At 37.3% G+C, this 27890-nt stretch overlaps 1 protein-coding gene across 2 annotated transcripts; it reads right to left on the bottom strand.

Annotated features, from left to right (window-relative positions):
- Window positions 1-43: 43 nt before the first annotated feature.
- Window positions 44-27712, bottom strand: LOC113112123 (ribonuclease 3-like). Of its 2 annotated transcripts, XM_026277570.1 has the most exons (32): window positions 27582-27712; window positions 26160-26896; window positions 24612-24918; window positions 24284-24425; window positions 20480-20640; window positions 19463-19543; window positions 18218-18304; window positions 18013-18099; window positions 17248-17319; window positions 16856-16937; window positions 16701-16772; window positions 16372-16541; window positions 16026-16150; window positions 15629-15728; window positions 15273-15380; window positions 14680-14787; window positions 13867-14005; window positions 13720-13780; window positions 13468-13527; window positions 13240-13339; window positions 12881-12983; window positions 9746-9816; window positions 9076-9120; window positions 7979-8136; window positions 7580-7685; window positions 6757-6898; window positions 6374-6456; window positions 5535-5638; window positions 4492-4584; window positions 3813-3859; window positions 3467-3623; window positions 44-1450 (listed from the first exon to the last, which is right to left on the bottom strand). In XM_026277570.1, the coding sequence occupies exons 2-31, from the start codon at window positions 26894-26896 to the stop codon at window positions 3508-3510; spliced, it is 3867 nt and encodes a 1288-aa protein (XP_026133355.1). In that variant the 5' UTR covers window positions 27582-27712; the 3' UTR covers window positions 44-1450; window positions 3467-3507. The 2 variants fall into 2 exon arrangements, with proteins under 2 accessions (XP_026133355.1, XP_026133354.1); XM_026277569.1 differs by lacking the exon at window positions 44-1450 and having other exon boundaries at window positions 3304-3623.
- Window positions 27713-27890: the final 178 nt, after the last annotated feature.

The raw sequence follows: 27890 nt of genomic DNA, 5'->3' as shown, positions 1-27890 counted from the left end.
AGGGTTGTACTTGTATTCTTGTGGTAGTTGATAGATTCTCTAAATCCTGTCGTCTGATTCCTTTAAAGGGACTACCTACTGCCATGGAAACTGCAGAGCTCATGTTCAACCACATATTCCGGTACTTTGGCTTCCATGAAGACATTGTGTTGGACAGAGGACCGCAGTTCATCTCAAGAGTCTGGAAGGCCTTCTCGCTCCTAGGTGCGGCCGCCAGCCTATCTTCGGGATGCCATCCGCAGTCTAACGGGCAGATGGAGGGGAAGATCCAAGAGATCGGTCGCATCCTCCGTACCTTCTGTCACGGCCACCAGGACTCTTGGAACCAGTACCTGGGATGGGCCAAGTACGCTCAAAACTCCCTGCGCCAGCCATCCACCGGACTCACACCTTTCCAGTGCGTACTCGGCTACCAACCACCGCTATTCCTCTGGTCAGGGGAACCCTCAGACGTACCAGCCATCGACTACTGGTTCTGAGAGAGTGAGAGGGTCTGGGACTCCGCCCACCACCAGCTACAATGAGCCCTATGTAGACGCAGGATGACAGCAGACCTCCACCGTTCAGAAGCCCCAACCTATCAACCAGAACAGAAAGTCTGGCTGTCAACTAGGGACATTCGCCTGCATCTACCAAGTCCCAGGTTCATTGGCCCGTTCAACATCACGGAGCAGATCAACCCAGTCACATATAAATTTCAACTCCCACCTGAGTAGCGCATTCACCCCACATTCCACGTATCCCTCCTGAAACCTCTCCATCCTTCTGTTACTCTCTCCACAGAGCCTGGCGTAGCCACAGCCGAGACCCCCCTTCCACTCATCCTGGACGACGGCGCTGCTTACGTGGTTCGCGAAACCCTGGATTCCCTGTGTCGTGGAGGGCAACTTGAATACCTGGTGGATTGGGAAGGTTATGGCCCTGAGTAGCGTTCATGGGTCCCATGCAATGACATACTCGACCCTAACCTACTAGAAACCATCCACGGCACTCATCCCAACAGACCTGCCCCTCGAGAAAGAGGTAGATCATCCTGACGTCGGGGTCCTTGGCCCTCTGTAGGTGGGCTTCAACACCACCCAACACCACCCAGACATGCCAGGCTTCAACACCACCCAATCACAGCGCACAGCCTCACCGGAATACTGATCACGCGCACCTGCCACTCATCTACACGCCCATCAGCCAACACTCAAAAGGCACTCACTCACGCTTCACCCCTGTCCAGTCTCGTTTGCAAATAGGAATCTCCTACCTGCTGACTTCAAGGACTCCTAGTATCGTACTTCCATGTCTCCAACGTCTCTAAGTTCCCTCCTGTCTCTACCGTGAGTGTGTGTGTCTCCCTTGTCTTCATCACCATCTCCACCATCGCCTTTTGGATCACCATTCAGCTCATATCCATGGACAGTATCTCTTCCCGGTATCCTCTCAGCCATTCATCTTACATCTGCTTGTGTAAATAAAACTGCATGAATAATATGATGCAGGAAAAGAAAGTTCAATACTATTCATCAATAACAAAAATGAAACACAAAAGTGCCATTTTTGCTTATTAGTAAGGCTACATTGGATCATCGAAGGTCAGTAGCAAAGACATTGGTTAATGAAATGGGATTAAATAAATAGTTGTCTTATTTAACATATTTATTTATTGCAGATTTGTGTAATATTCTGTGTTTCCATTTCACTGTTTTTATTAATTTTGAAGAACACTGAATCTTTTTTTTATGCAGGTAAAATGAGTAAATGCATACTGACAATTAGTTTAGAACTAGAGATGTTCCGATACCCTTTTTCTCTTCCCGATACCGATTCCGATACCTGGGCTCATGGTATCGGCCGATACCGAGTACTGATCCGATACCTGGGTGTGTATCTGTATATACAGCTGTATATACTACTAGCCCTGTGTAAATTGCTAGAATTATTTTATGGTGTGCTTCAGACTCAACAAATAAGTATAGGAATGTAAAAAAATAAATTATTATTATTAATAGAGACTTATTATTATTACTACATAGAGACATTGCTAAATCTACTGTAGGCTACAACAGTAGCTTAATATATTGTCAATTTACTCACTTTAAACCGAACATTTATTTTGATGGGTTGCCATGAAGATCTTTGAGTGTCTGTGTTTATGATATGGCAGTTTTCTCAAATGAAACTGTAAATTCTCATGAAGTGATGGTTTATGCGTTCGTGTCCTCATATAGTGACACACGGCAGAGACTACAAAACAGTGAGCTCCCGTGCATCTGCGCCCGTCACCCACAAAGCTGTAGAATTTGCAGGAGTAATATTTAAATTGTATTTTGTAGTTTAATATTCAAAGACACTGATATATATTCGGCTACAGTCTGGAGCCCTGCGCTTAGACTAACACGGAAGCGACTGAACGCAGCTGCAGGTACCGGATATACTCGGGAGTCGGTAACTTACTATTAGTACCACAGAGACGCTGGTATCATCACATATTTTAATTTTCAGCACTGACTTGGTAGTGAAGTGCCAGTACTTGTGGCATCCCTAGTCGCCGTTTTACTGTCTGGTTGGTCCAGTATGAAATACTGCTAAACAGCGGACATACTGCTAACCACTGATCTATAATATAGAAGCAGCTTCAATGTCTGTTGGCAGTTTAGAAAGCGATGAGCGATCCAGTCATATATAGATCAGTGCTGCTAATGCGTTTTAATTTCTTCTTCGCTGCCCTAAACAGGGGTTGCTTGTGGCAACACAGCACAACTTCCTGTGTTTGCAATGCATTCTGAGCAGCGAAGAAGAACTGTGCAGTGGTTAGGCAAAGCCAGCAGACATAACTAGGTCTTGTTTAAGAAAATGGTATCGGATCGGTATATGGGTTCATGTATTCACCGATGCCAGAATTTGTTGTGGTATCGGTGATATTTCCGATAATAGTATCGGAATCGGAACAACTCTATAACCACAGTAACATCATGTTCACACAGCACAGCACACATTGCCTCTGCACTTACTCCCAATTTCCCTCAACATGTGGACAGGAGAGCTGTCAGCGAGTACATGGGGAAATAAAGTACCTGGTGTTACTTATTTGAACAAGTAACTCCAGAGATTTCCTTACAGATTAAAAAGTAACGCGTTACTTTACTAGTTACTTTAAAAAAGTTATGCAACTCACTCTACCCACAACACTGGTTGTGTCACACATCCCTAGTATGTAACAGCCATTTTTCAAATCAAATCTGGTTAGATTATGATCACCGTTTCATATTATGATGTGCTTTGTGGTTTGACCAAATTATGCACACAAGAAAGAAATTTTGATGGTTTGATTTATTTCATGCAAAACTTTCCTCTTCTTAAAACATACCAGTTGTATGAATGGGATTAACAAACACAAGAGTTTTACACAGATTTATATACAAAAGAACAGGCTAACAGATTCTTGCTTTCCTAAGCCTGGTGTTGTGTGACTCACTTCATGTAACATCCTGCTTTTTCCTTTATCTTTCTGCTTTTCTACCCTTCATCACTATCTCTCTCCTGTCGCTCTCGCTCTCTTCGCATCTCCTTCAGTTCTTGTCGGTATTTTCTTTCGATGAAGCGTTTCTGATGAGCCATTTGAGGGAAGTTATCTGAAGAAGACCAGAGAGAAAGAACATGTAAAACAGAAAACCAAGACTTTCATAACCTTTAGCATTATATTAGCTGCTTCATCAAACCAAAAAAAACCCGCACTGTAACAAATACCTTATTGCCCTAACGTGAACATGTTTCTCATAAAACCATTGCCAGTTTTTAAAAGAATGCCCCAAATCACTCACATTTCTCCAAGGCATCCATGGCTGCACCCATCTCAGCTTGCTGAATACTGTTGGGATAAAATAAAAAAAGTTACAAATGTTCAACAACTCAAAAAAATGGGATCTTTACCAGTCTACTGAAAGGATTTAATCCAGTATGTATGACCCACTGAACCTGCACTGGGGCTCTTCATCTACATTCTCTCAACGGCAATGGTAAAATAAAAATTCAAGGGTGGCAAACATTTTTCAATTAATTAACATACTTAAATACATAATCTTAAAATGTTAACGTGAAAACAAAACAATATTAAATGTTTTGCTAAGTAATATTAAAATAACTGAATAACTAAAATAACAGGTAAATGTCCCACGAATACATTTGGGTTTAGTGAGCTACTGAGAACAATTGTAAACATATCAGAACTCAAGATGTAAGATGCAGGCTCACTGAATAGAAAGTGCTGTCTGATGCATAGAGCAACACAACAAAAATAGGAAACCAGCAGATGATAAAAAGGTCACAGGACAGAAATGTAGATTAATGTTCATGAGAGCTTTTAGGTGGCACAAAGGTAGCATTGGACATGGAAAATTCTGAGAGTGACATACGGAAGCTGTTTTTGACAGGGTCAGACATTTCTAAGAGCAGATATGTAGCGATTTGGCAATTAGGAGAAATAACTGGGTTTATTAGTACCTTGGTCCTTTTCCACAGCCAATCCGTTCACCTTTAAAATACACTGCCACTGTGTAGGTCCTTGCATGAGAGGGTCCAACTGTCTGAAGTGTCCTTTAAAAGAAGATGAAGAGTATCATAGTTAAAATAAAAACAAACAAACTGAAAACTGGATCTGGAAAAGTGGATCTGTAATCATATTTCACTATTATAAGACTTCAAACCGACCAGTGGGTTTGAATCAGTAAAAGCAAACATAGGCAAGACAACATAAATTAAAGTTACATCAAAAGTATTCAACTAACTATCACCATGCCACTTTGCACCAAATCCAGCTGACCGTGAACGATCAGCGCTGAACACGTTTCTCCCTAATATCTCTCTACAATTTAGTTTGATTTAGTCCAGCTGATTTTTCCTGTATAGTTTAATGTGAACTTTATTGTTATATGCATAAATGTCATATCTTACTAGATATAAGATACATCAGCATTCCAAACAATCTGAGAATTCCATGTTAGCAATGGACAATCTAGGAACTACAAGCAATGACTAAGAAAAGAGTAACGAAGAAATGGAGGCAACTGGGATCTTGGGAACTTTCAATACAGCAGAAAAAAATGTGTAGTCTTCCCTAGACCTCTGCATCGAAACAATCCTGTCTCTGAGCTGTGCAGACAGAGGATGTTCCTTTGACCTTATGGCTTGGCAAATATCCCTAATCAATTGAATTCGCAGCACCTGGACTCCAATCAAACTGTAGATCTCAAAGATGACCCAGAGACATGGGATGCAACCAGGGCTAAATTGTAGAAATGAAATTTAAATAATATGATGATTAGTTTTCTCCTTTCTCTCTATTAAATTTGTAGTGCTATGGTAAATCTGTCCTTATGGAGTGTAGATTAGTGTAATGTGGGATATATACAGTATATATAAAACATTACATAAACACATATGAGTTTGAATACCTTTGCAAGGCAAATACCCTTTAAACAGAAAATTGAAGAAGGATGAAGTTGAAGAGGTAAATCAAAGGATGTTAACGGTCAGAAACGTTTTACTTGTATAGAGGAATGTCTGGCTCTTTTCCCTCGGTCCGCAGGGTTAGACAACATTGCTGCAGCTGCGATTTTGGATCATTCCAGTCCTGGTTCAAGATAAACTCCTGAAACATATTCAAACAGCAGTACAATAAAAGTTAAAAAAAGATATATATATATATATACACAAGCACAAAAAACCTGCACACATCAGTTGAGCACTTTGAGGAGATTTATTTCATGCCAGTGGATGTATAGACTAAGACCTGGTATGTATCCTAAAATCCTTTTACATGATGATTTTCATTAGATCATTCCCAATGTCTACAAACTTTTCAGTGCTTACAAAGACAGATTCACTGGGAATCCTGTTCAAGTATCTTTTTTTTTTTTGTCAGCCTGCAGTGCTGTATCAGGAGTGATTTTATATAATTTATGTACTTACAGTAAGTCTTTATTTATGTTGAGGCTGTCTAATTCAGTCACTTCTCACAACATTCACAGAGGGAGAAAAAAAATACTTCCTTATTGACAGGAGCTGTCTGCTGTATAACCATATTCTTTTAAATAAGGGGCATTTAATTGTCTATTAAGCTCACACTGTCCCTTTAAAAAAAAATGTGCTCACTGCACAAGATGCTAAAAAAACACGATGTCTATTGGATGTACACAAAGATGATTAAAAACAGCCTTGTCAGTATACAAGACTAAATACTATGTAAATGTCACCTTATTCTTTTCAATTAATAATTTTATTTCATTATGTGCATCTGACATAGAAAATGGGTAAATTCAAAATCATTACTTATAATGATTGATAACGTGTGTATATAAGTGTAAAAAAAAAAACCCTGTCATACCTTGAGTCGTGGGAAAAAGCAAACATTCATAAATGTGTGCACAAACTCCAGGTCTTTATCGATGTAAAGAGCTGCAATGAATGCTGGGGAGGAAAAAAATTTAATTAATGGTAACAACGACAATAAGCATTATGAAATAATAAATATATATAAAATGACTGGGAATATTAGGATTCATAATCCTCCAGAAAAAAAAAGATAAATAATCATTTATAAAATAAATTACAAATCCCAGAGCTCTCACTGAATATATGTTGTTTTTATTTAGCTGGTTATAATGAGAAAAAAAGTGTCCTTTTATATTAAATTATTTCACAGTTTCGTTATAGTTCAATAAAATCAAACGTCTCTTGCTTTAATCTGCAGTGCCATGTCACACTTACACTCCAGTAGATCGGCTAAAGTCTTGGTCCGCAAGGCAACAGGTCGTTTGGTCTTGTCGTTGGTGATGGCATATTCCTGCATGCCCAATTCCTCTGCAACCTTCGCTTGAGTCCGGTTATTCACCAAGGAGCTTCGCAGGAGCTACAGATCACACACAAACACACTTTATACTTCTGGGGTTTACACAGACTGACCAACCAGAAAAGAGGGGGCACAGTAACTGGATTTTTGTACTATAGAGTAGGGCTAACCAAGGAATTTGTTGGCACAGGAAACCAAATTAATACTAAAGGTATATTTGCACTGAAATGGACTGAGCGGAGCAAAGCAGACAATTTCAACTCATTTTAATTGTGAGATTGAAGCAGACTTAAGAAAAACTATAAGAGTCAAAAATATTTCACAATAGACATGTACAGACATTCTTGTCGAATTGTTCAGTGGATAGTAAACTAATGTATGCACTACAGTTCACAAACACAGTTATGGAAGGTAAATTACAGCAAAAACATTACATTAAATACATGAGTATGCCTGATCTTCTGGAAAATGAGACAAATGAAGACATTCTAGAGGATATTTCTTTACTCGTGCTGATTTCATGCTGTCTTATTAATGGCATTCAAACAGAATTATGAGAAAGGGTCAAAAGTCATCATTCATGGTGATTTGAATATACCATCACACACTGAATAGGTAAAAATGGCTATTAAAGATTACTGTAGTGGACACGATGAGTCATAGGGAGTTAGAAAATAAAGACAGAAATAAAATTAAACCAATCTTGGGATGAAATGAAGAAAAGATGAGGGATATACTCACTGTCAAATGTCCTTCATGATGGTCTGGGAAGTGGATGAACAGATATTCAGTGGCCACCAGCTGCATGATAGAATCTCCCAGGAACTCCATCCTCTGGTTGTGGCCTCTGCAGACAGATACAGCAGCTGCATGAAGCACTAGCCTACAGTTAACTAATGATAAAATTACTGTTGTGGAAAAACAGCCTCTGTCTCTGTGAATTCACCATGTGCTGGAGCACAGACACTGTTGTATTACAACCTGATGTATCAAATATTATAACCAATAAAAACATATGCAAATGTTTGCATTTTTTTTATTGTCTAATGTTCAATAAACTGTTCCATTGGTATATATATATATTAAAAAATTAATAAAATAAATAAGATTTGACAGTCACAGAGACACTAGAGCACTTACAGGGTGAGGTGGTTGAAGCCCACTGTTCGCAGCGTGAAGGCCCGTGCAAGGAGACGTACGTGAGTGAACAGCACTCCAATGGCATCCTCAAAATTAGTGAGTTTCTGCAGAACTGGAGACGACTCGATCAACTGCCTGTCTGTCAGAGGCTCTTGCACCTAAACATACAGCAGAACATTGAGTGTGTGCTTTTATGCATGAAATAAACTCAACTATTATATTACTACATTGAAGTTTACAGTCGGCTTCAATAAAAAAATAAAAAAATAAACTTTGATTGTGATCATTTACTCGACCTCGAGTGGTTTCAAAAACCCAGACTTTTATTCATCTTCCTTACACAAATACAAATATTGTAATATTCTCTCACTATTTTTGCCCATCCATTGAAAATCTCCAAAAAAAATTTGGCTTAAAAAGTCATTTTTACTATGAATAGATGTAGTTTAGGTTTTATTCACATAAAAACATTGATTTAAGCACATACTGTACACATTTTTTATGGTAAACATGCTTGATGCCCTGGAGAGCACACCTCATTGGTTCTTGTGTGTCCAGTTCTTACATTTTTCATTTTATGGTGTTATGTTCTTTTATGAGTCTAGAAAATGCTGGTTATGATGACTTTCAATAATGAATAAATATGATAAGAGAAGATTAAAAATATCTTTATTTGTGTTCCGAAGAAGAACAAAAGTTTTATGGGTTGAAGATATGAAGGTAAGTAAATGATGAAGGAATTAAAATTTTTGGGTAAATGGTCTCTCTAAATTCCCCTGCACAATTCAATGAATGCATATTTTAGGAAAATTATATTTAAATAAGAGTGGGCATGGCCATTTAGACCTTGAATGTGCAAGGTTTCCTGTTTTAGCCACTTCCAGTTATATTAGCTGAATAAAAAAAGACTCCATTATGCTGTTTGACATTGCAAATCATGATCATAATCACAATCATAAATCAGTTTGTAACAGTTTTACAGTTTACTGAACTCTCTTCTAGTTATTCAGACAGGTGGCTGCAGAAAGTGTATGCATGTTTCTGTCTTACACTTGTTTATGACATTTGACCATTAAAAAAATCAATTCTGCTCACACCTGTAAAGGATGAGGTGGATAGTTGAGCCAAACATCCCTCAGATCCTGCAAGACAAAAAGAGAGGAAACAAACTGAATACAACATGACATAGTCCATTTGAGAAAAAAAAGAGAATATGACAATTCAGATTCAATGTTTTTTTTTTTTCGTGGGTGGGGGGTAGTTTTTGTTATGTTGTGTGATTGCAAGGATATTTTTTTCAGTTTTAAGCTTTAGGTGCATTAACTTATTTAATAATGACAGCATCAGATTCACTCTCAGATCATATTAAATTATATTTACGCTGTCACTGTTTCTCTGTTTCCATAACAACCAAACTGAAAGCTGAAAAAACCTGATGGTTCTCTAAAATGTATTTTAAATGACAGCAGTATCAGACAACATAATGATTGAATGGGATTACTTTTACTTCTTATGAAAGTATTTTAACACTATATACATGATATTGGGGAAAGTATGGGTGGAAGACCAACTCAAAATAGAGAAATTAATTTTGAGGATAAAGTTATTATAATTTATATTTAAACACCCTGTTAGTTTTAAATGTAAAATATCTATATTGGCACACAGTATCTTACCACAATATCTCTTCATCGTACATTATAGTCTAAAAGGCTCACTTCAAATTAAAATAGGTTTAGTCCTACAAACATACACAATAAAACTCACCTCACTGTTGAACAGCAGTCTTCCAAAGAGTTGCTTGGCTTCCTCTAAACCACCTTCCAGGTAAACGGCCCCTACAAAACAAACAAAAAAAAAATTCTGCTGCTATTCAAAAACTGAGAATAAAATGACGAGACATACAGCCAAGTATGGTGACCCATACTCAGAATTCATGCTCTGCATTTAACCCATACAAAGTGCACACACACAACAGTGAACAAACACACACCGTGAAAACACACCCAGAGCAGTGGGGAGCCATTTATGCAGCAATGCCCGGGGAGCAGTTGGGTTCGGTGCCTTGCTCAAGGGCACCTCAGTCGTTGTACTGCCAAGACTCGAACCCTCAATCTTAAGGTTAGGAGTCAAACTCTCTAGGCCACGACTTCCCCTTATCGGGTTTCTTCATAAATGAGAAATTATGCATTTATTAAGCAAGGACAATGTGTTGTTGTAATAATATATTACAAGACTACGGTTTTTGACCTTCTAATCAAATACATGCAGTCTAGGTGAACATAAAATAATCTTCTTTCAAAAACATAAAAAAATAAAAAAAGTTTGCACTTAAAATGACCTAAATGTGCTTCATTAAATACAAAAAGCCTTGAAAAAGGCCATGAGCCACTTATGATGCACTGACATTTTGGTAACCAAAAATTTTCAGAACCTGTTAACCTGCACCTGGACATGGGCACACTGAACTCCCTTTGTTTGCACGTGTTAATGTTTACGAATAGATTAAATGAATCTGGACAAAATTAATCTTGACAATCTATATACCATTATAAAGATCTAAGCCTCAAGCATCGACGACAGATCACTGTTTACAAAATGGAACACTTAAAGGATGTATTTGGTAAATTTATGTAAGCATTACACATCAAAACATGAATCAAAACGCAGTTCATACCAGATTCGTATTAATAAGTCATACAGTGGACAAATCCACAGCTGTAAATCCCGATTTAATTAGAAAAGGTTACTTAAGGGTCCACTGAACGAAATCTCATGTTGTTCAGGTTTCAATTATTCGGGGACAGTATTGTTTGTGTCCATTATGGAATAACTCACGCTCAGAAAACTGCATCTTGGTACTAAAAAACAGCATGGTTTTGTAGCGTACAGTGTCACAAACAGAATCGAGAGACAATCCACAAAAAAAAAAAGAAAAAAAGTGAAAGATAGGCAGAAGATTGTTTATTTGAATTCTGATGAACTTTTTTTTTTACACTCTTCATATATGTGTGAGTGTGTTTTATGTTGAATGTGGTAGTATCTGCATGATTATCATGATTATCACAGCTATCAATGTGAACGCCATCTATAGGAATAGAGCGATAGATTATTGACTTTATAGCGCATTTGTATGATTACCATTACAATCTCTACAACTGGCCATCAGCACGTCAACACATGATAACTGAATGTATGAGAAGAAATTGTTGTAAATGCTGCATTTCTAGCAATCTCAGGATGTACTGTAATTGACATATGTAGTTAAATCTTTTTTTATTTTTATTATTCCAATTATTCTTATTGTATTTTTCAAGTGCTCAAATAAATCACTTATATGATGTTATATATATGACTCTATTGTTTTATAATTGAAAAAAAAATGCAGTTTGTTTAATGACTAAAATAGTTTGTAGAACCCTTCAATAAAGTGACTAGTGACTAGACATAGTATCAGAAAAATGGTTGCAGGAATCAAATTTTTCATGGTATCTTCTTCAGATTTGAAATAGAAACTCATGAAACATGTGACTTTCAACCCATTATTTTGCTAAGCCCCTTTCACACTTCAATTTCAGCAAATACACGGGTAATGCGTCCTGGTAATTGTTCCCGGGTCGCTACATTTTGCATTTTCACACTGCCAGTGATTACCCGGAATATGTGTGTGCTTTCACACACAACCCGCGTGACTTTTAATGTACAAGTCGAAAACGCTAGGCACATTATACTTTCATTGAAGCTAGTGAATGATCTCAGCTTCAGTGCGGAAAGTGAGGAACTAACTGATCTCTGTTCATTACAGTTTGCACATATTTTTTCATCGCGAACGTTGCTCTTCCTTCAAAACACCTGGTAAAAGAGTCGCGCGATAACGTGCGTCATCACTGATAATATTTTTGAGCATTATCAACATTATCAATTCTTCTTCTTCTTTCCAAAGACACCAAAATTATGTGTGTAAAAACTGAAAAACTGAACACTGAAGTAAGGTACTGTTACAATTTGAAGTTAGGTAGGGCACTTTCAACTGTGAGTCCCATAATGGGGGATCTGGTTAACAGGTTAAACCAAAAATCTTGGTTGTCGAAATTTGGCCCATCATTAGTAACTAACTACAATACTTTTTTAAGGCTTATTGTGCAAAATAATACTCTATATAATCTCAAATTTTCCCATACTGTGTCTGCATGACACAAAAACAGAAATCAAATCATGGCGACATGTCGTGTGATATGGATGGAAGCAATGGAGTCTATACAGTTCCTGGTTCTGGGGGTCCCATGTGTTTATTTCACACGTTTAGTTTGAGCAATCAAGATGCAGTTTGAGATCTATCTAAAGTAGGGTGACCATATGCGCCGTTCATTACTGGACACGTCCCAGCCAGGATTTAAATAATGCCTTAAACATCATGAGCAGTTTGACCAATAACATGCAGGTATTGTACAAAATTGACCAATCGTGGGGCTGCATGTGAGAAGGTGAGATCTAGGGGGAACGATTAAAGCGATGCAAATATGCGCACGTGTTTGTTCGTTCGTTTGGCTTGAAGCGCTGCTGTGCACAAATCCAAAAAAAAAACTAAGTGCACCACAATGCTTCAAGTCAAGTGAACGAACAAACACGTGAAAGCGATTCGAAAGACAAAACCTGGATATTTTAGGCAATATTAAAATCCTGGCTGGGATGTGTCCTGTATGAATGGCACATATGGTCACCTTAATCAGAAGTGGATATGCAACTAGGGCAGTTTTTACAACATTCTGTAAATGTGTTCTTACAAAACACAAACTAAGTTTCTGTAACTATGTTTGCAACATAAAAATCAAAATCAACATCAGTGAGTGGAAATACAGTATATTAAATACAGACAGACAGCATAGATGATAAAGCACTAACCTATCAGGGCCTCAAAACAGTTCGCCATGGCATGTCGGAGGTCTGACTCCCTGCACAGGTCAGGGCCGTGGGCATATAACATGAACCGATCCAACTCCAATTTCTGAGGATGCAAAACAATGATAAAGATGAACAAAAAATAAACAACAACAAAAAACATGCTACGAACAATGATAACGATAATTATAAAAAATATATATATTTTTTTTTTTTTCATTTTGGTTTTGCTGGGTAAGTTGCAGGACAAAAATATAAATATAAATTAAATGACAAATAATAATAAAAAAGATATAATTTCTTTTTAATTCACAGTGTGCTGATTTTTTTTTGATTATTTCTAATATCTAGTAAACATTTACCTTAGCAAGCATTGCAAGATGCTGATTCTGAACAATTGCGGTGCGATATGTGGCGAGTCCTCCCTCCTCCAGGTTTGGGAACAGGTAATAGAGATGTACACTGGAAAACAAAGACAAACATATGACTATAACAGGTTAGAATAACAAAAGCTTCAAAAGCTAAACTCAGTGAGACATGCTCTATGTAATGACAGATTAACAGCATTGTCGAAATGTAAGAGGTCTCACCTGGTCAGAAACTCAACAACTGCATCACCAAGAAACTCCAAACGCTCATTATGATTGATTCTGTTAGAATAAAGGACAGGGATTACACCATTTAGTTGTTATATTTCAACTGCCTTTTTAAAATTGTACAAATTATAAAAACAAACAAACGAACAAAAAAAAAAAAAAATCATAAATGACCAACACAAGAAACAAATAAAATAAAACTTGACTAAAATAAAATAATACAATAAAACACACACACACACAGACCTGGAGGGTGATGGGTCATCCTGGCCCAATCTTGACATAATATTAATCAAGGTGTTTATTCCTAGTGAAAAAGACCAAAACCATTAGTAGAGTAGGGCTACTTCTTCAAAACAGCTCTCAAACACATTTACAGAGATATTTGCTGACCCTTTTTCCTCATGTACATATGATGCACTTTCCGGTCTCCATATTTGGGCTGGCGTATGCCACAATTTGACAGAGAGTTGCGAGCATGGTCAGGATTCATCCCAAAATTAAGATGATGACTGGGGTGAGTCATTGCCAACTGGGAAAGAAAGAAAAGCAAAAAAAATAAATAAAGCAAAGTAATGTTATAATGTATATCGGGGAAACCAGTAGATTCAACCAATACTATTTTGCATAATTATGCAATAATTTTTCATTTCTGGAACTGGAGTTACATTATAGTGGGTTAATATCCAGCTGTTATCACAAATTAAACTTATGGCTTCAATTCCAAAAATCTTGCTTTGATAGTCCTTTACTTGCTTCTTTGCAAATCCCAAGTGGAATTTAATGCATCTTAACAGAGGAAAGGCTTCCATCTGGCCTCTCTCCTATAAATTTCAGATCAGTGGAGTGCTTCTCTACACATAATCTGAGTTAACAAATGTAACACTGTTGTGGAGTTATACACTATGGTTACATAATAACTATTCAGTTTTTAGTTTCCAGCTGTTAAGTTCAAATTTAGGTCATTTTTTTCTAAAAAAAAAAAAAAAAAAAAAAAAAAAAGATTTATATTCAGCGTTATAAAAAATAAATAAATTCTGGCACACATAAATGAAAATAAAATCTGGTGGAACCAGAGAAAATACTGGCAGAGCAAGGAAAAGCCTAAACTGTTAAAGTCTTCTTTTGCAGCCCTGGTAACCTGTGCTGCAATTTTCCAGAATGAAAAACAACCCTGCACTGAAAAGTCTTTACTCTTTCTCTTACCTGCAGCAGGCATCGTTCCTTGAACATGTAACCGATCAGCTTGTCTAAATGCATCAGACACTGGTGGTAACGGATGTGGTGGGTGAGAACCGGCAGCATCATGGCGTGCTGCAAAAATAAGGCATCTGACTCAAATATTTTCCCCAAAACTTAGATCCAAGATTCAATGATTTTTCAGGTTTTAGGTCCATCAGACAAAAAACAGCAAAATGATTATTATAATTAAAATAATTATTAGATTAATCTTAAATCAATTTATAAACAGGCTTATAGGTTACATTATAGGTTTTACACGAAATTAACAGCATTCTCTGCTTATTTGTTTACAGTCAAAACAGAGAAAAAAAAGTCTTTAATAAAACAGACAAACATTTGCTAACACAGAAACTGCACATCCATAAAAGTAATCCAGCAGATCATTATTTGTTGTGCTTTATAAATGTAAACTTCATGTTCTAAGGCATTTATGATACTGTACATATAACATATTTGTATATATGTTTAATTTATCTTGTTTGATTTCAACATCCCTAACCCACTTCACCAAACCCAAGTTCTGAAGTAAATGTGTGTTTGTGTATGTATAGGTGTACCTGGCAGACATCAGAGCGGATACCAGTCTTCCAGAAACCCTGACTGCTGAGCTCCACTGTGACCTCCCTTCTCATCGTATTCTTCTGCCTGATCTTCTGCAGAGCTTCCTGTTAATCAGTTTTTGGACACAGTATTTACACCATTATGACAATTAACCTACATTTCCTCAAACCACAATGTACTGCACTAAAACTTCTTGCCACTCTTCAGACTGCTCATTCGGTTAATGCACTTTTTTATTTTTTTTTAATGAAAAATACCTTAAAAGATACCCTTCCATAATGATCATATTTATTATTTTAAGCTGTCACATTAGCTATTTCTATGTACATATATAACTTGTGCAGACACTTACCTCTCTTTGCGTTAACTTCTGTTTGTCAATTTGTTTAACCTTCGGGCTGTTGGCCAGCAAATGCCGCAATTTCACATAACTCTTCCACAACTTTTGATACCTGCAATGAAAGCAGTAAACTGCAGTGTTTCACTTTTTCAGCATTATACGATTAATAAAAAAATTATTAGTAATAACTACTGTGTAAAAATAAAAGCTTAATGGTATGATGCTTGAAAATGAAGAAATTATTATTTCTTTAACATTAGTGCAAACAACCTTGAATTAAACATTTGTTAGGAACCTCAGCATATTATTGGTTTAAATCAAATGATAAAAAGCACTTCAGAAAACCCTTGCCATTAGAAGTCAAGCTAAAATGAAAAAAGAGAAGTGGTGAGCGTTAAATAAGACTTACTGTGGGTCTCCGGCGTAGCTAAGCTGTGCAGGTCGGATCCCAAAATGCACAATGATGGGGAAAGTGATGACACTGGAATTGAACTGCTCACGATCTAACTGGTCAATCCTCACAGAGCTGGGTTTCTGTGTGAATACAGGTACAAACAGAAGCACACATTTAAAGTGCAGATGTGTTTTCATGACATGACCGTGGACTTGAACTTATTAGCGTGGATGCACAATCATGCAAAAGTTTTTGGCTACTGATGTCTGTGCAGAAAGACTCTATAAACATTCTAAATGTAGCAGCTCTTATTATTTATTTATTGCACAGTATTTCCTATCATTAAAAAATGGTGTTTTACCATGCCAGGGTAGGTGACAATCATGCCCTTGCACTCCTCAGCATATTTCTGCCACTCCAGCTCTTCCCACTGAAGCATGTTGGCGATTTCCTCTTCAGGAACTAGAGCTGTGCTGCTGCGCAGCAGATACAGCAGCACCTGGTGCATGGACAGCACCTCCTTTCCTCCATCTGACACCACAATCAATCATAGTGATGAAGCATTCTCTCTACTTGTATGAACTATTCACCAATAAATTGGTGAGTGATCAGTCAAATTTAGGTATAAAATACTGCTCAAACATTTTTTTGTTCATGAGTGAAATGGGCAGAAGGGTATTTAAAATGTACCTGGGAGGAACCGAACGAACCGTGGCATAAAATGAAACCTCTGACAACCTGACTGGCCATTTTCATCAGGGCCTGTGTGACAGCAAAACTCTATTACTATGGCTTATAAGCTCATGGTGTGCTTGTGTAGAGTTAAATGTGCGTGTGCATGTTACCTGTGAGATTCCAATCATATAACTCCAAGATGTCTTTAAAGAGGTACGAGGAAAACAGTTCCAGGCCTTTAACGCAGTAGTTCTGGTCAGACACAACAGATTACAATAGCTGAGCATTTGTGGGTCACGTCACATGTGTTAGAAACAACCAAAATGCCTGAATTTGAATTAAAAATGTTAATCAAATTAAAATCAGTTTTATTAATGATTAAGTCAAATCGTCAAGATGTTGGTCTCATTATGAGAAATTTAATTGTATATATTAATCGTACGCAATTAAGTATGTGCATAAAAATGTTATTCACAGTAACTAACATTTACAGTAGATGATTACAGTGAACTGAAGAAAATGTGGACAGTGTGAAATCTGATAAATGTGGGGTGACACATACCTCAGGTGCCATCTCTTCTATAAAGTGGATGGTGTAATCGATGTTGAAGCGAATAACCCGACACAAAGGGATCTAAAGGGGGTGGGAACAGTTAGTCTGGGAGATATGTGTGATATGTGAGAACTTCATGCTCAAAACATCACTTGAATGTCCTCGTTAAAGGACATTAGTGACATCAGTGGTTCAACCTTAATTTTTTGATGCTACAACAAAAAGTAATTTTTTAGCTTCATAAAATTACGGTTAACCACTGATTATCTGCACAGAGGAAAACAAGTCATACAGGTCTGAAACAATAGAAGTTTGTGAATGACAAATGTAACATTAAGCAGAACTAATTTAACATTAAGAAAACCTGAACTAAATTATATTAAGACCACAATCATCAATGGGAATGGAATGTTTTTTTCAAATGATCTAATGGAAATGCATAAATTAAAGAACACAGACAACTCATTTTCATAATGACCATCTCAGCCCAAATCAGCAACTTTAGTAGCAATATCAAGGGCAAAATGTGCAAAGACATGCTGCATCGGGAGTTAAATAATGGGGCAAATATTAGTAAATTGACTAATGCAAAACTTAGTAAATGACGCACCATGTTTCATTTGAATACTTTCCTCCCATAAATGTTGAAACAAACTCCTACAAAAGCATATTTAGATACTGTTTTTTTTATTATTGTTGTTTATTCACAAAAAGGACCATGTTATAATCTAGTTAGTAGGTTTGACTGCAACCATGCAGAAATCACATTCTTACATTTGTAAGTGGTGTGTGAGAAAAGCAGGAAAAGCCCTCAAACAGGTACTCATGGTCGTCATACTCAATAACCGTGGGTCTATCTGTCTGAGAGAGAGAGAGAGAGAGACAGAGAGAACCAATTATGTTCAAAGGTAGAAACAATATAAGAACAGAAAAATAAAATGTATGGATACTAGATGATTAAAACGGCATAGAAACCTACTAGGAAGTTGGTCGGTGGGGACACAGTTATTCTGTAGTGGAACAGTTTGCCAGCATTGTTACACATCGGCCGGCAAGATTTCACTGACTATAAGAGAAAGAAAAAGTTGCTGACCAATCCAAACAGACTGACAACCCAGACAGATGACTGACATTTATAACAATCAAAATCACTGTAATGGAAATGCTGGGTTTAAAATAACACTAAACAACAAAATCAAACACAACATTTTACTCTCAGAATAAAACTAGGAATTCTCTGTCCTTGCTACGTTTCTGGACCTTGACCATGGTAATAACTCAAGAGTTTTCAGTATTGTCAGTTGATTTGGTTCAAAATAAGTCAGACTAACTGAAATAAGCCTGCCTTATTTGGTAAACTTGTTTTAAGCAGACCCAACATGGTTTATTTAATCATCAGTTTTGTGTTTACCTTCAAACTGTGAAATGTGGATGTTCCTTTGATTTGTTTTCTTTCAGAGCATAAGAATAAGCAAATACACAAATAGTGTTTGTTATGTCACTCAGCCCTAACTCTACATTTTAAATATGGTTATTTTTATAACAAAAACACATCAATTCACTGCAGGAAGACTTTGTTCACCCCTGGAGCTATGTTAGAGACTTTTTATTAAGGATGGGCACTTTTTATTTCACTTATTTTGGACTGAAGCAATGCAACACCCACAGAGTGCCATTAAACAGCTAGAAAGATCAAATATATTTTTTTTTATATAACTCTGACTGGATTCGTCTGAAAGAAGAAAGTCATATACACCTAGGGTGCCTTGAGGGTGAGTAATGTATGGACTCATTTTAATTTTGGATTAACTAACCTTTTAATGGGCTGCTATGAGAGGTTTATACTTAATTGTGTAATGCAATGTGAATATACATTAACATTTTGATTAACATCAACAACCATTAATAAATACTGTAATGCTTGACAGTTAATGCATTTATTTTAAAATAGACTATTTCTCTCTCCCTCTCCCTCTCTCTCTCACACACACACACACACACACACCTAAAGAGAACAATATATAAAACTTTATAAGACTTTACAATAAGGTCTTGTATCTCTGCAAAGTATCATACGTTTTGGCCCTCAAAAATGGGCCAAACACACAAACAAATAATAATAATAATAATAATGAAAAAACATGCCAAAAAGAACAGCCTTAGTGGTCTGTGCCCTAAATATGGTTCTAAAACAGATTAAGTGATTGAATGAATGCACTTATACCTGTTCACCTGGATAAATACTGTGTCGGATTCCAGTTCGCCTGGCTTTGGCACTGCACTTGCATAACGGTCCATCATTCATCTGAGTTTTAAACACAAGAATAACTGTGAGCCACAAAAAAAAAAAAAAAGACAAATCTGTCATCACTTACTTACCTTCACATTCCAAACATAAAACTTAAATCCAAGTCTTATAAAGAGATAAAAATTATGTTATACGATAACCATATGCAAGTAAAAGTACCGGTAATTGTATGTCTTGTCACAAGCTTAATTAAACCACTCAGTTCATTTGGATTTGTTTTACAATGCCTTTATAACCCACTTGGATATTTAAGTTTTGGTTACTTGAACTTTCACTCAAGGGACAGAAACCTAAAGAAAAATCTCTAAATCTGAGTTCTGAAGACTAATCAAATTAGTCTTATGAGTCATGAGATCATTTTTGGGTGATCTATCCCTTTATTACCACAGACCTTTTAAAGCTGCAGTTGGTAACTTTTGACGCTCTAGCGGTTAATAAACAGAACTGCTTGCGTCTTGGGGAAGAACATCGTAGCCGGAACTACTTCTCTCTGTTTATGTCTATGAAGAATCACAAAGGTACTGGGTTACTCAGCCGCGGTACCCCGAAGCAATCTAAAATAGTCCGAATATAAACACTTATTAAAGATGTACCCTAGTGATCAGTTCAGGACAAGCTAAAAACACGGTTAGGAAAATGGATTCATGGTGTAAACGCTTATTATATACATTGTTTTACATTTTGAACACAAACAAAGTTATGGACCGCAGCTCTGATTGGTTGTTTTCTTACCGGGAGCAGTAACTGCAAATGGCAATAGGACCACTGGGAGGAGCCAGAGGAGCTTGATTTTTTTCACAGATTATCTGTCTCATATTCTACTGTCAGGACATAATGACAGGTTTAACAAATATGTAAAAAATATATTTTTACAAAAGTTACCTACTGCAGCTTTAACATTATTGTCCCCATTGGCAAAATGGTGAAGTGCACCTGTCCAGGGTCATTGTACCACAGCTCCTCATGGAGGCGGTCAGGGTGAGCTTTCTTTCTCTTGATCTCAGCAATGACATCAAACACCTCAGAGTCAGAACTGCTTGAGCAACTGCTACCGCCTCCATCTGAATCACATTCTGATTCGCTCGAGCTCTCATCTGCACAACACAACAAATTTATCTTTCTTTTAGAGTTATGGCTGAGTGACATAGCTAACACTAATTGTGTATTTACTTATTCCTGTGCTCTGAAATAAAAAAAAAATAATCAAAGGAACATCAACTTTCCACACTTTTAACGTAAACTTAAAACTGCTGTCAGGCCCCTGGGGCCCATTTCAGAAAGGAGGTTAAGTGAAATTTCTGAGTATGTTAAACCTGAAAAGACAGAAACTCCTTCCGTTTCAGAATGGGAGGTTTGTCAAACCCGAGAATGTAGGTTAAGTCAAGCCGTTTCTGAAAAAGATACTCAGAGTCAGTTACCAACCTAACTTGGTCAGGGGCAGGTTAGTAAACCCAGAGTTCCTTATAGTCTCCTTCCCTCTATTTAAAGTGATTTTCGAACTCAGTGTTTAAATCCCTCATTCATTCATTCACACTGCAAAATCACTTTTCTTGCTGAATATTTTTGTCTTATTTCCTCTAAAAATTCTTACGTCAAGATGCAATTTCTAAAGATGAAGAATTATTTAAGGTATTTAGTCTTGTTTCCTGTAGAAAATGCATCTCGGTTTAATAATATTTTGATATTTTGGCTGGAAACAAGACAAAAATTCTAAGTAACAAAAATGCCATCTCATTTTATACAGGATCCTGTAGACGAGGAGGCTGCATATATTCGTTGCCATTTTTTTTTTTTTCTGCCATATTCACATGCATAGGCTATCTATTTGAGTGGTAGCATTTTAAATGGTAGTTTTATTTAAAACATCTGAGATGCAGAGCACATTAGTAAGGCTTCCTGAGAATTTTTTCATTGGTAAAAATCGTCAAAGATGAGTTTCACTGGACTGTAGGTCAGTGTTGTAGAAATCGATTTAAAGGGGGGGTGAAATGCTCGTTTTCACTCAATATCCTGTTAATCTTGAGTACATTTAGAGTAGTACTGCATCCTTCATAAATCCAAAAAGTCTTTAGTTTTATTATATTCATAAGAGAAAGATAGTCTGTACCGATTTTTCCCGGAAAAACACGACCGTCTGGAGGCGTGGCGTGTGGGCGGAGCTAAAGAATCACGAGCGCGAGTAGGCTTTTGCGTTGAGAGCATGTGGAAGCTGTGACATTACCCAGAGCCGTTGAAAAACATATTAAAGGCTCTGACATTACCGTGAGGGAAAACCCATCATCCAAAACAAACCATGGCTTACAGTCAGATTCAGCCGTTTATTTATGATCCAGAATCAGATCCAGAGGCTGAAACTGAACGAAAGCAGCAGCAGCAACGACTCGCTCCGAGCGGGGCTTGAACCCGGGTCTCTGGCATGGGAGGGGACTCACTAACAAGGAGGCAGAGATATTTGAAGCAGTTTTACTCACCGCCTGCGGTTCCAACACACTATCGTGACCCTTTTTCCTTGGGATTGCATCATCCTTAAGAAATAAACTATACGCAAATCCGTCGTCAAACTGGGCATTGTGAACAAGCATCTTCGAAATGCAGGGAACAAACAAAAACACTTGCACAACTCCGTTGATGCTCTGTAAAAATAAACTCCATCCACTGGTCCCTTAATGCTGTTTTTTTTTTTGTAATCTGTGCAGGGTTGTCTTGCCCTGGCAACCAAAAACACACTTCTTTTGTGACTTTTCGCGACGCTCGCGCTCTGATCAGTGAATCGCTCTGATCAGTGAAATGTCTGTGCTGCTCAGCCTCGCTATACTGGAGCGCGCGCTCTTCCGGCAGAAGTCCCCATATAAGGAAATTCCGCTCCATCTAACGTCACACAGAGCCATACTCGAAAAAAACTTTCCGAAACTTGTGACAAACCGGAAGGAGTATTTTGGTAACAAAAATACTCCTTCAAACGTACAACTTAATTTTTGAAACTTTGTCCATGTTTAGCATGGGAATCCAACTCTTTAACAGTGTAAAAAAACTCAGTATGCATGAAATAGCATTTCACCCCCCCTTTAAACGTGTCTAATCTGATAAATTATGTTCCCTTGATAACATCTTGCTGCGACGTATTGGGAAGTAACCCAATAATTTACAGTGTGGTTGGATGCATTGATGACACGCATATTCCACCTTCGCACTTTCCGAAAATGAAACAGATTACCCTAAGGAATCGAAAATTGCCAGATGGAGAGGTAGTACAAGATCCATGCCATAGCCACCACCACAGCTGTTAGATGAACAAAAATTATTCCCAATTTATTTGGTCATTTTGGTTTTCTACAAATATAAAAAAAGTAACAGTTAATATTTTTCCTTTTGAATTTTAAAATTCTTCTACTTGACCATCTCCTCTTCATCTCTCAGTGGTGCTGGTGCATGTTCTCCCCCCATTTTGCGAGCTGAGTACAAGTCAGTTGTTAATTTGATTAGAGTGTGGCACCATGTGTCTTCAATATTGAACCTTTTCACATTATTCTATTTTTCTAAGATACTGAATTTGGGATTTTCCCTAGTTGTCAGTTATCATAATCAAAATTTAAAGAAATAAACATTTTAAATATATCAGTCTGTGTGTAATAAATGAATATAATATACAAGTTTCACTTTTTGAATGGAATTAGTGAAATATCAGCTTTTTGATGGTATTCTAATTATATGACCAGCACCTGTAGGTTAGAAAAAGCTGCTGCACATTTGAAATAGACACTGAATGACATTTAATGTCAAATGTTTGTAAAGTCATGTATCCTACACCCATTAAACTTTCATGCTTAAAGCTTTACCTTGATTGATAATTTTTTTATAATTCATTTTTAGATGCTACTCTTCTTCCCCCCCCTTATTTAGTTTTATTTATTTATTTATTTATTGCCATGGGATACCATAAAAATGAATATTAGTTAATTGATTTACAGTATTCACCTCTGATATTATAACAGTGATTAAGAATTAAAATGACACATTGACTCTTTGGGTGCTGTTGCCATGGTGAATCATAACTTCAGAGCTCCATTGATCATGACTTCTCATAGTCGCAGTGCACGCACTAAACTCAAATGTTAACCTACTTAGAGTGGATTGAATTAACACAATTTAGCTGTTCTGAAACCGAAAACTTCACATCTCAGGGTAAGTCAAATCAGAGTTTAAGTTTCAACGCAGAGTTTGTTTAACCTCCTTATTGAAACGGGCCCCTGGTCATGTCTTTACCCCTTAACTTCTACAATACTGCAGATTTCAACCCAACAATAAAATATCATTAGAGAAACTGCATACATGCATCTAGAATATTGCAACTCCCTTGTAATTGTAAGACACTGCGGACTGCCTTAAACATTTACTGATTTTTATTTATTTCTCCGTGTAAACAAAGAATGATTTATTTATTTCATTTTAATTTCTACACAGAACTAACATGAGCAGGTGTGCTCTCGTCCTTTAACCCTGTCTTGCCCACAGACAGGTAACAAATATTTGGCATTAAATAGTTACATTTAAAAATTGACTTTTGAGCCATATTTTGTACTTTCGAAAAACACAAGCAGTTTTGTCATTGCAAAGAGATAAGACACATACAGAGTTTAATGAAATCACTGAATGTTGTAACATGTTCATAATGTTGCAACTTTTATGGAATATTATAAAATACACTGTTCATATTTGAAATGGTAAAATACACAATACCTTCATCCTGGTCCAGTTTGGTCTTGGGTGGTTCCCAATTAGGTCTACTGGATTTGGCTCGCTCCTGCCTCTGACCAAGCTCTTCCTCAAAGCGCTCATACAAATCTCTCAACTTACTGGTTCCCACGACTGTAGAATCACCCTAAAGATGAATAAAACACATGGAAGGTGAGAAACTGCTCCCGAGTATATGATATGATTGGACATGACACCTTCAAAATATTTAGTACAAAACTACATTTTAAATGGGAGTATAATTTTGTGGTAAATTGGTAAAAATTCCAGGACTATCTGCTTGTCTGCAGTTTGTGTTGACTGCTGTAGTTACCACTTGGTCCATTGGATCATTGGAGTAGTAGTTCTCAGCATGCGTACAGCGGATCCAGGCAGGTTTGAGTAACTCCTCCTCTCCTTTCTCCTCCTCATGTCGGTCAGTGGATGTCTCCTCTACATCTCTAATCCTGCTGTAGTTCACCGATCTCTCTCGACTGCTTGAGGTGCTGTCTGTTCTCCTCTCTTTCTCCTCCTCCACACGTCGGCGCTTTCTCTCTCGACTGCCTGAACGACTGCGGATGTGTTTCCTGTGTCTGTCTGAGGTGGGTGAACCTGGCTCATCTCTATGCCGATAGCGTTCTCTGGGGGATGGAGGCAATATTATACGCTGTAACAGGCAACCCAGAAAAAAGCTTACTGAACTCTATAAAAGTCTATAAATGCCATGTGTTTGGAGAGGTTTAAACAACTTCACTGAAATCACACATAAATGAAGTAAAATTTTGTTGCTTGGTAATAGTCAGTCTTGAGGGTAATTTCTATGGACATCAGTGGTTTGGTTACCAACATTCTTCAAAATATCTTCTTTTGAACTCAAGAAAAGAAAGAAGCTCAGGTTTGGAACAATATGAGGGTGAGTAAATGATAAAATACTTAATTTTGGGGTTAACTATCCTTTGAAGTCATATCAGATTCAGTGATTAATTATAAAAGGATAAACTCTTTGCTAAGCTGTCTGTATACAACCTATTCATACTGTGAATAAAATGTTATTTTTCTTTCTGCAAAATGAACACAAATTTTGAAAGAGTCAATCACATTTAAATGTGGGATTGAATATAAGTCAATCATTATAATTAAAATTATGATTGCTACGATCAACTGTTGCCAGAAGAGATCTGTGCATTAAATCTTGCTATTTTAAATGCATGCTGTTTAATTGTTTTTTTTACTAATGAAACACATTACTACTTTATTACAATCTATTTTTTTTTTGTGCAAATTCTACTTAATTGCACAGCATTTAAATGCTATATTCTTGTTCCTGTATTATTATTCAACGGTGCTGTGTGTTATAATTCAATTCAATTAAAGTTTATTTGTAAAGCGCTTTTTATGATACAAATCATTGCAAAGCAACTTTACAGTTTCATCAGGACAGATGAAACTATAATTTATAGTTTCATCAAGACAGATAAATTAGTTGTGTTGCATGGTAAAGCTTTTCTTGAAAACTGGATCTTTGAGTGACACAACTGTCCCAGAGCAACACATTTAATGTCACCACTCGCACAATGAAAAAAAGTGAATTAAATCATTATAAGTAGCATTTTGTTTCATTAATATTAGTTTGTACTCAGATGATTTACATTTAGAGTGCTGCTCAAGTGCAGCATTGTGTACAAATGCTAAAATTATTTTTAGTTTTTAGGAAAGAAAAAAAATATTTTGTGACACTTCGCTGCAGCATTAAACATGTTTTTGGGGTATAAATGTGGTGTCAGAAGCCACTTCGATAATGTTAAGATGACTTATAATAACCCGGTCCCCACAGAGGTCTAATAATTTTTTTGATAACAGAAAAAGCAGTAAAGTGTGTTACCTGCTGCGGTGTCTTGATGGTACGTGCCCTCTGTCATAGTCTGCTTTATACCGTGGGCTGTCTGAGCGCCTGCGCTCTGAACTGCACCCTCTGTCCCGTTTGTCTCCTCCAAACTCTCGGTTATGCCGACCTCCATATCCTCCATAGCTGTGCCCTCTGTGCCGATGCTCATCATGGTGACGGGGTCTTTCTGGGGAGCGGGAACAGGTGTCCGACTTGTATTGCAGAGGCGGGCGGGAGCGATCAGGTTTGAAGGATCCTCCGGGCTGCACGTAAGCTGGATTGAAGCTCGGTGGAGGAGGGAGGTGTGGCTGTGGAGGGTAGCTCATGGGATATGATGGTGGATAGGGCATGGAAGGTGGAACTGAGGGTGGCACAGGTGGAAGAGGTGGTGGGGTGACGGTGGGCATCATGTAAGGGTAAGAGCTCTGAACAGGCACTGGGGCGGAGCTGTCCGAGTGTTGAAGAGCAGGTGGAGGAAAAGGGGGCGGCTCTGTGAAGACCGGTGGGCGTACGGGGCATTGGGGCAGAGCATTAGAGCCCTGTGAGGGTGCAGGGAAATGGAATGGCATGAAGTCAGGATGAGGTGGCATGTAGCTACTGCTGCCTTGAGGGTTATAGATAGGACCTGGAGCAGCCGGAGGGTCGTAGTGATACTGTGGAGGAGCAGGCCGATACATTGGACCCGGAGCGGCTGCTCTTCCCCTCGGGCATCCACGGCCAGCGTGGAAAGACATCTGTAAAGAAGACATAGATGTGAGAAAGATGTGGATATAGTCAGAGATTTTCTTATAAAGATTTTGTACAACTTGGATCATATAAAGACACCAATGTGACTGAAACACTTACAACACTCAGTCAGAACTAAAGAAACACATCTTAATTCTAATATTTATTTTATTGCTGTCTGTTTACTTCCTTTCAATAAATTTGCAGTCATCTTACTATTAGTTACTACTAGTTCCATCACACTCATTGGTTAACTTAGAGTATAGCCATGTTTTGCTGTAATATATATATATATATATATATATATATATATATATATATATATATATATATATATATATATATATATATATATATATATATTATAGCCTCTAAGTGCCATTTTACATTTTCTTCTCAAAAATGAACATTTTTTCTCAGGCTCCCATATATAGGTTAAGCAATTTCACTTTAATTTTAATGAATAGGTTCTTTCATTGTCATTTAAATTACATAACTGGACATAAACACAGGAGCCTTTGTGGTGTAAGTCAGTCAGTAAAAATTTTGACATGGCATACAAAAATGTAAACAACTGGACTTGCAAGGCTGCTTCGTTGATATTCATTGATATTCAATACACAGTTTCAGCATTAGACAAAACAAGACTTAATTATAAAGTCAAACATTTTATTCCTGAAGAATACAACTTACCTGTAGAAGGCTTTGCTAACTCTTGGGGGCTAAAGAGAAAAAAAACAGTTACGCTGTTTATTATGTTTTATGTTTACTGCGATAAAAATGCTCAGTTCATGTTGCAGAGGTTCAGCTCGTTCACGACACAGTGTGTGCTGCAGCCAATCAGAATGAAGCTGCGTGACATGTACCCAATGAGAACGCGAGAAATTATACTTGCAGAAATAGACTTCTTGTTCTGTAGGTGCATCACTGCCACCAACTGAGGTGGAGTGTGGAGAGAGAGAGGCCATGCAAAAGTTCAGCTACTTCGTCTTCTAGTAAATG

The sequence above is a fragment of the Carassius auratus genome, chromosome 12 (genome assembly GCF_003368295.1).
Source record: "Carassius auratus strain Wakin chromosome 12, ASM336829v1, whole genome shotgun sequence".
In the NCBI taxonomy this organism is placed as follows: domain Eukaryota; kingdom Metazoa; phylum Chordata; class Actinopteri; order Cypriniformes; family Cyprinidae; genus Carassius; species Carassius auratus.
The sequence above is the reverse complement of the archived record's forward strand: the minus strand, read 5'-3'. Positions and strand labels throughout refer to the sequence as shown.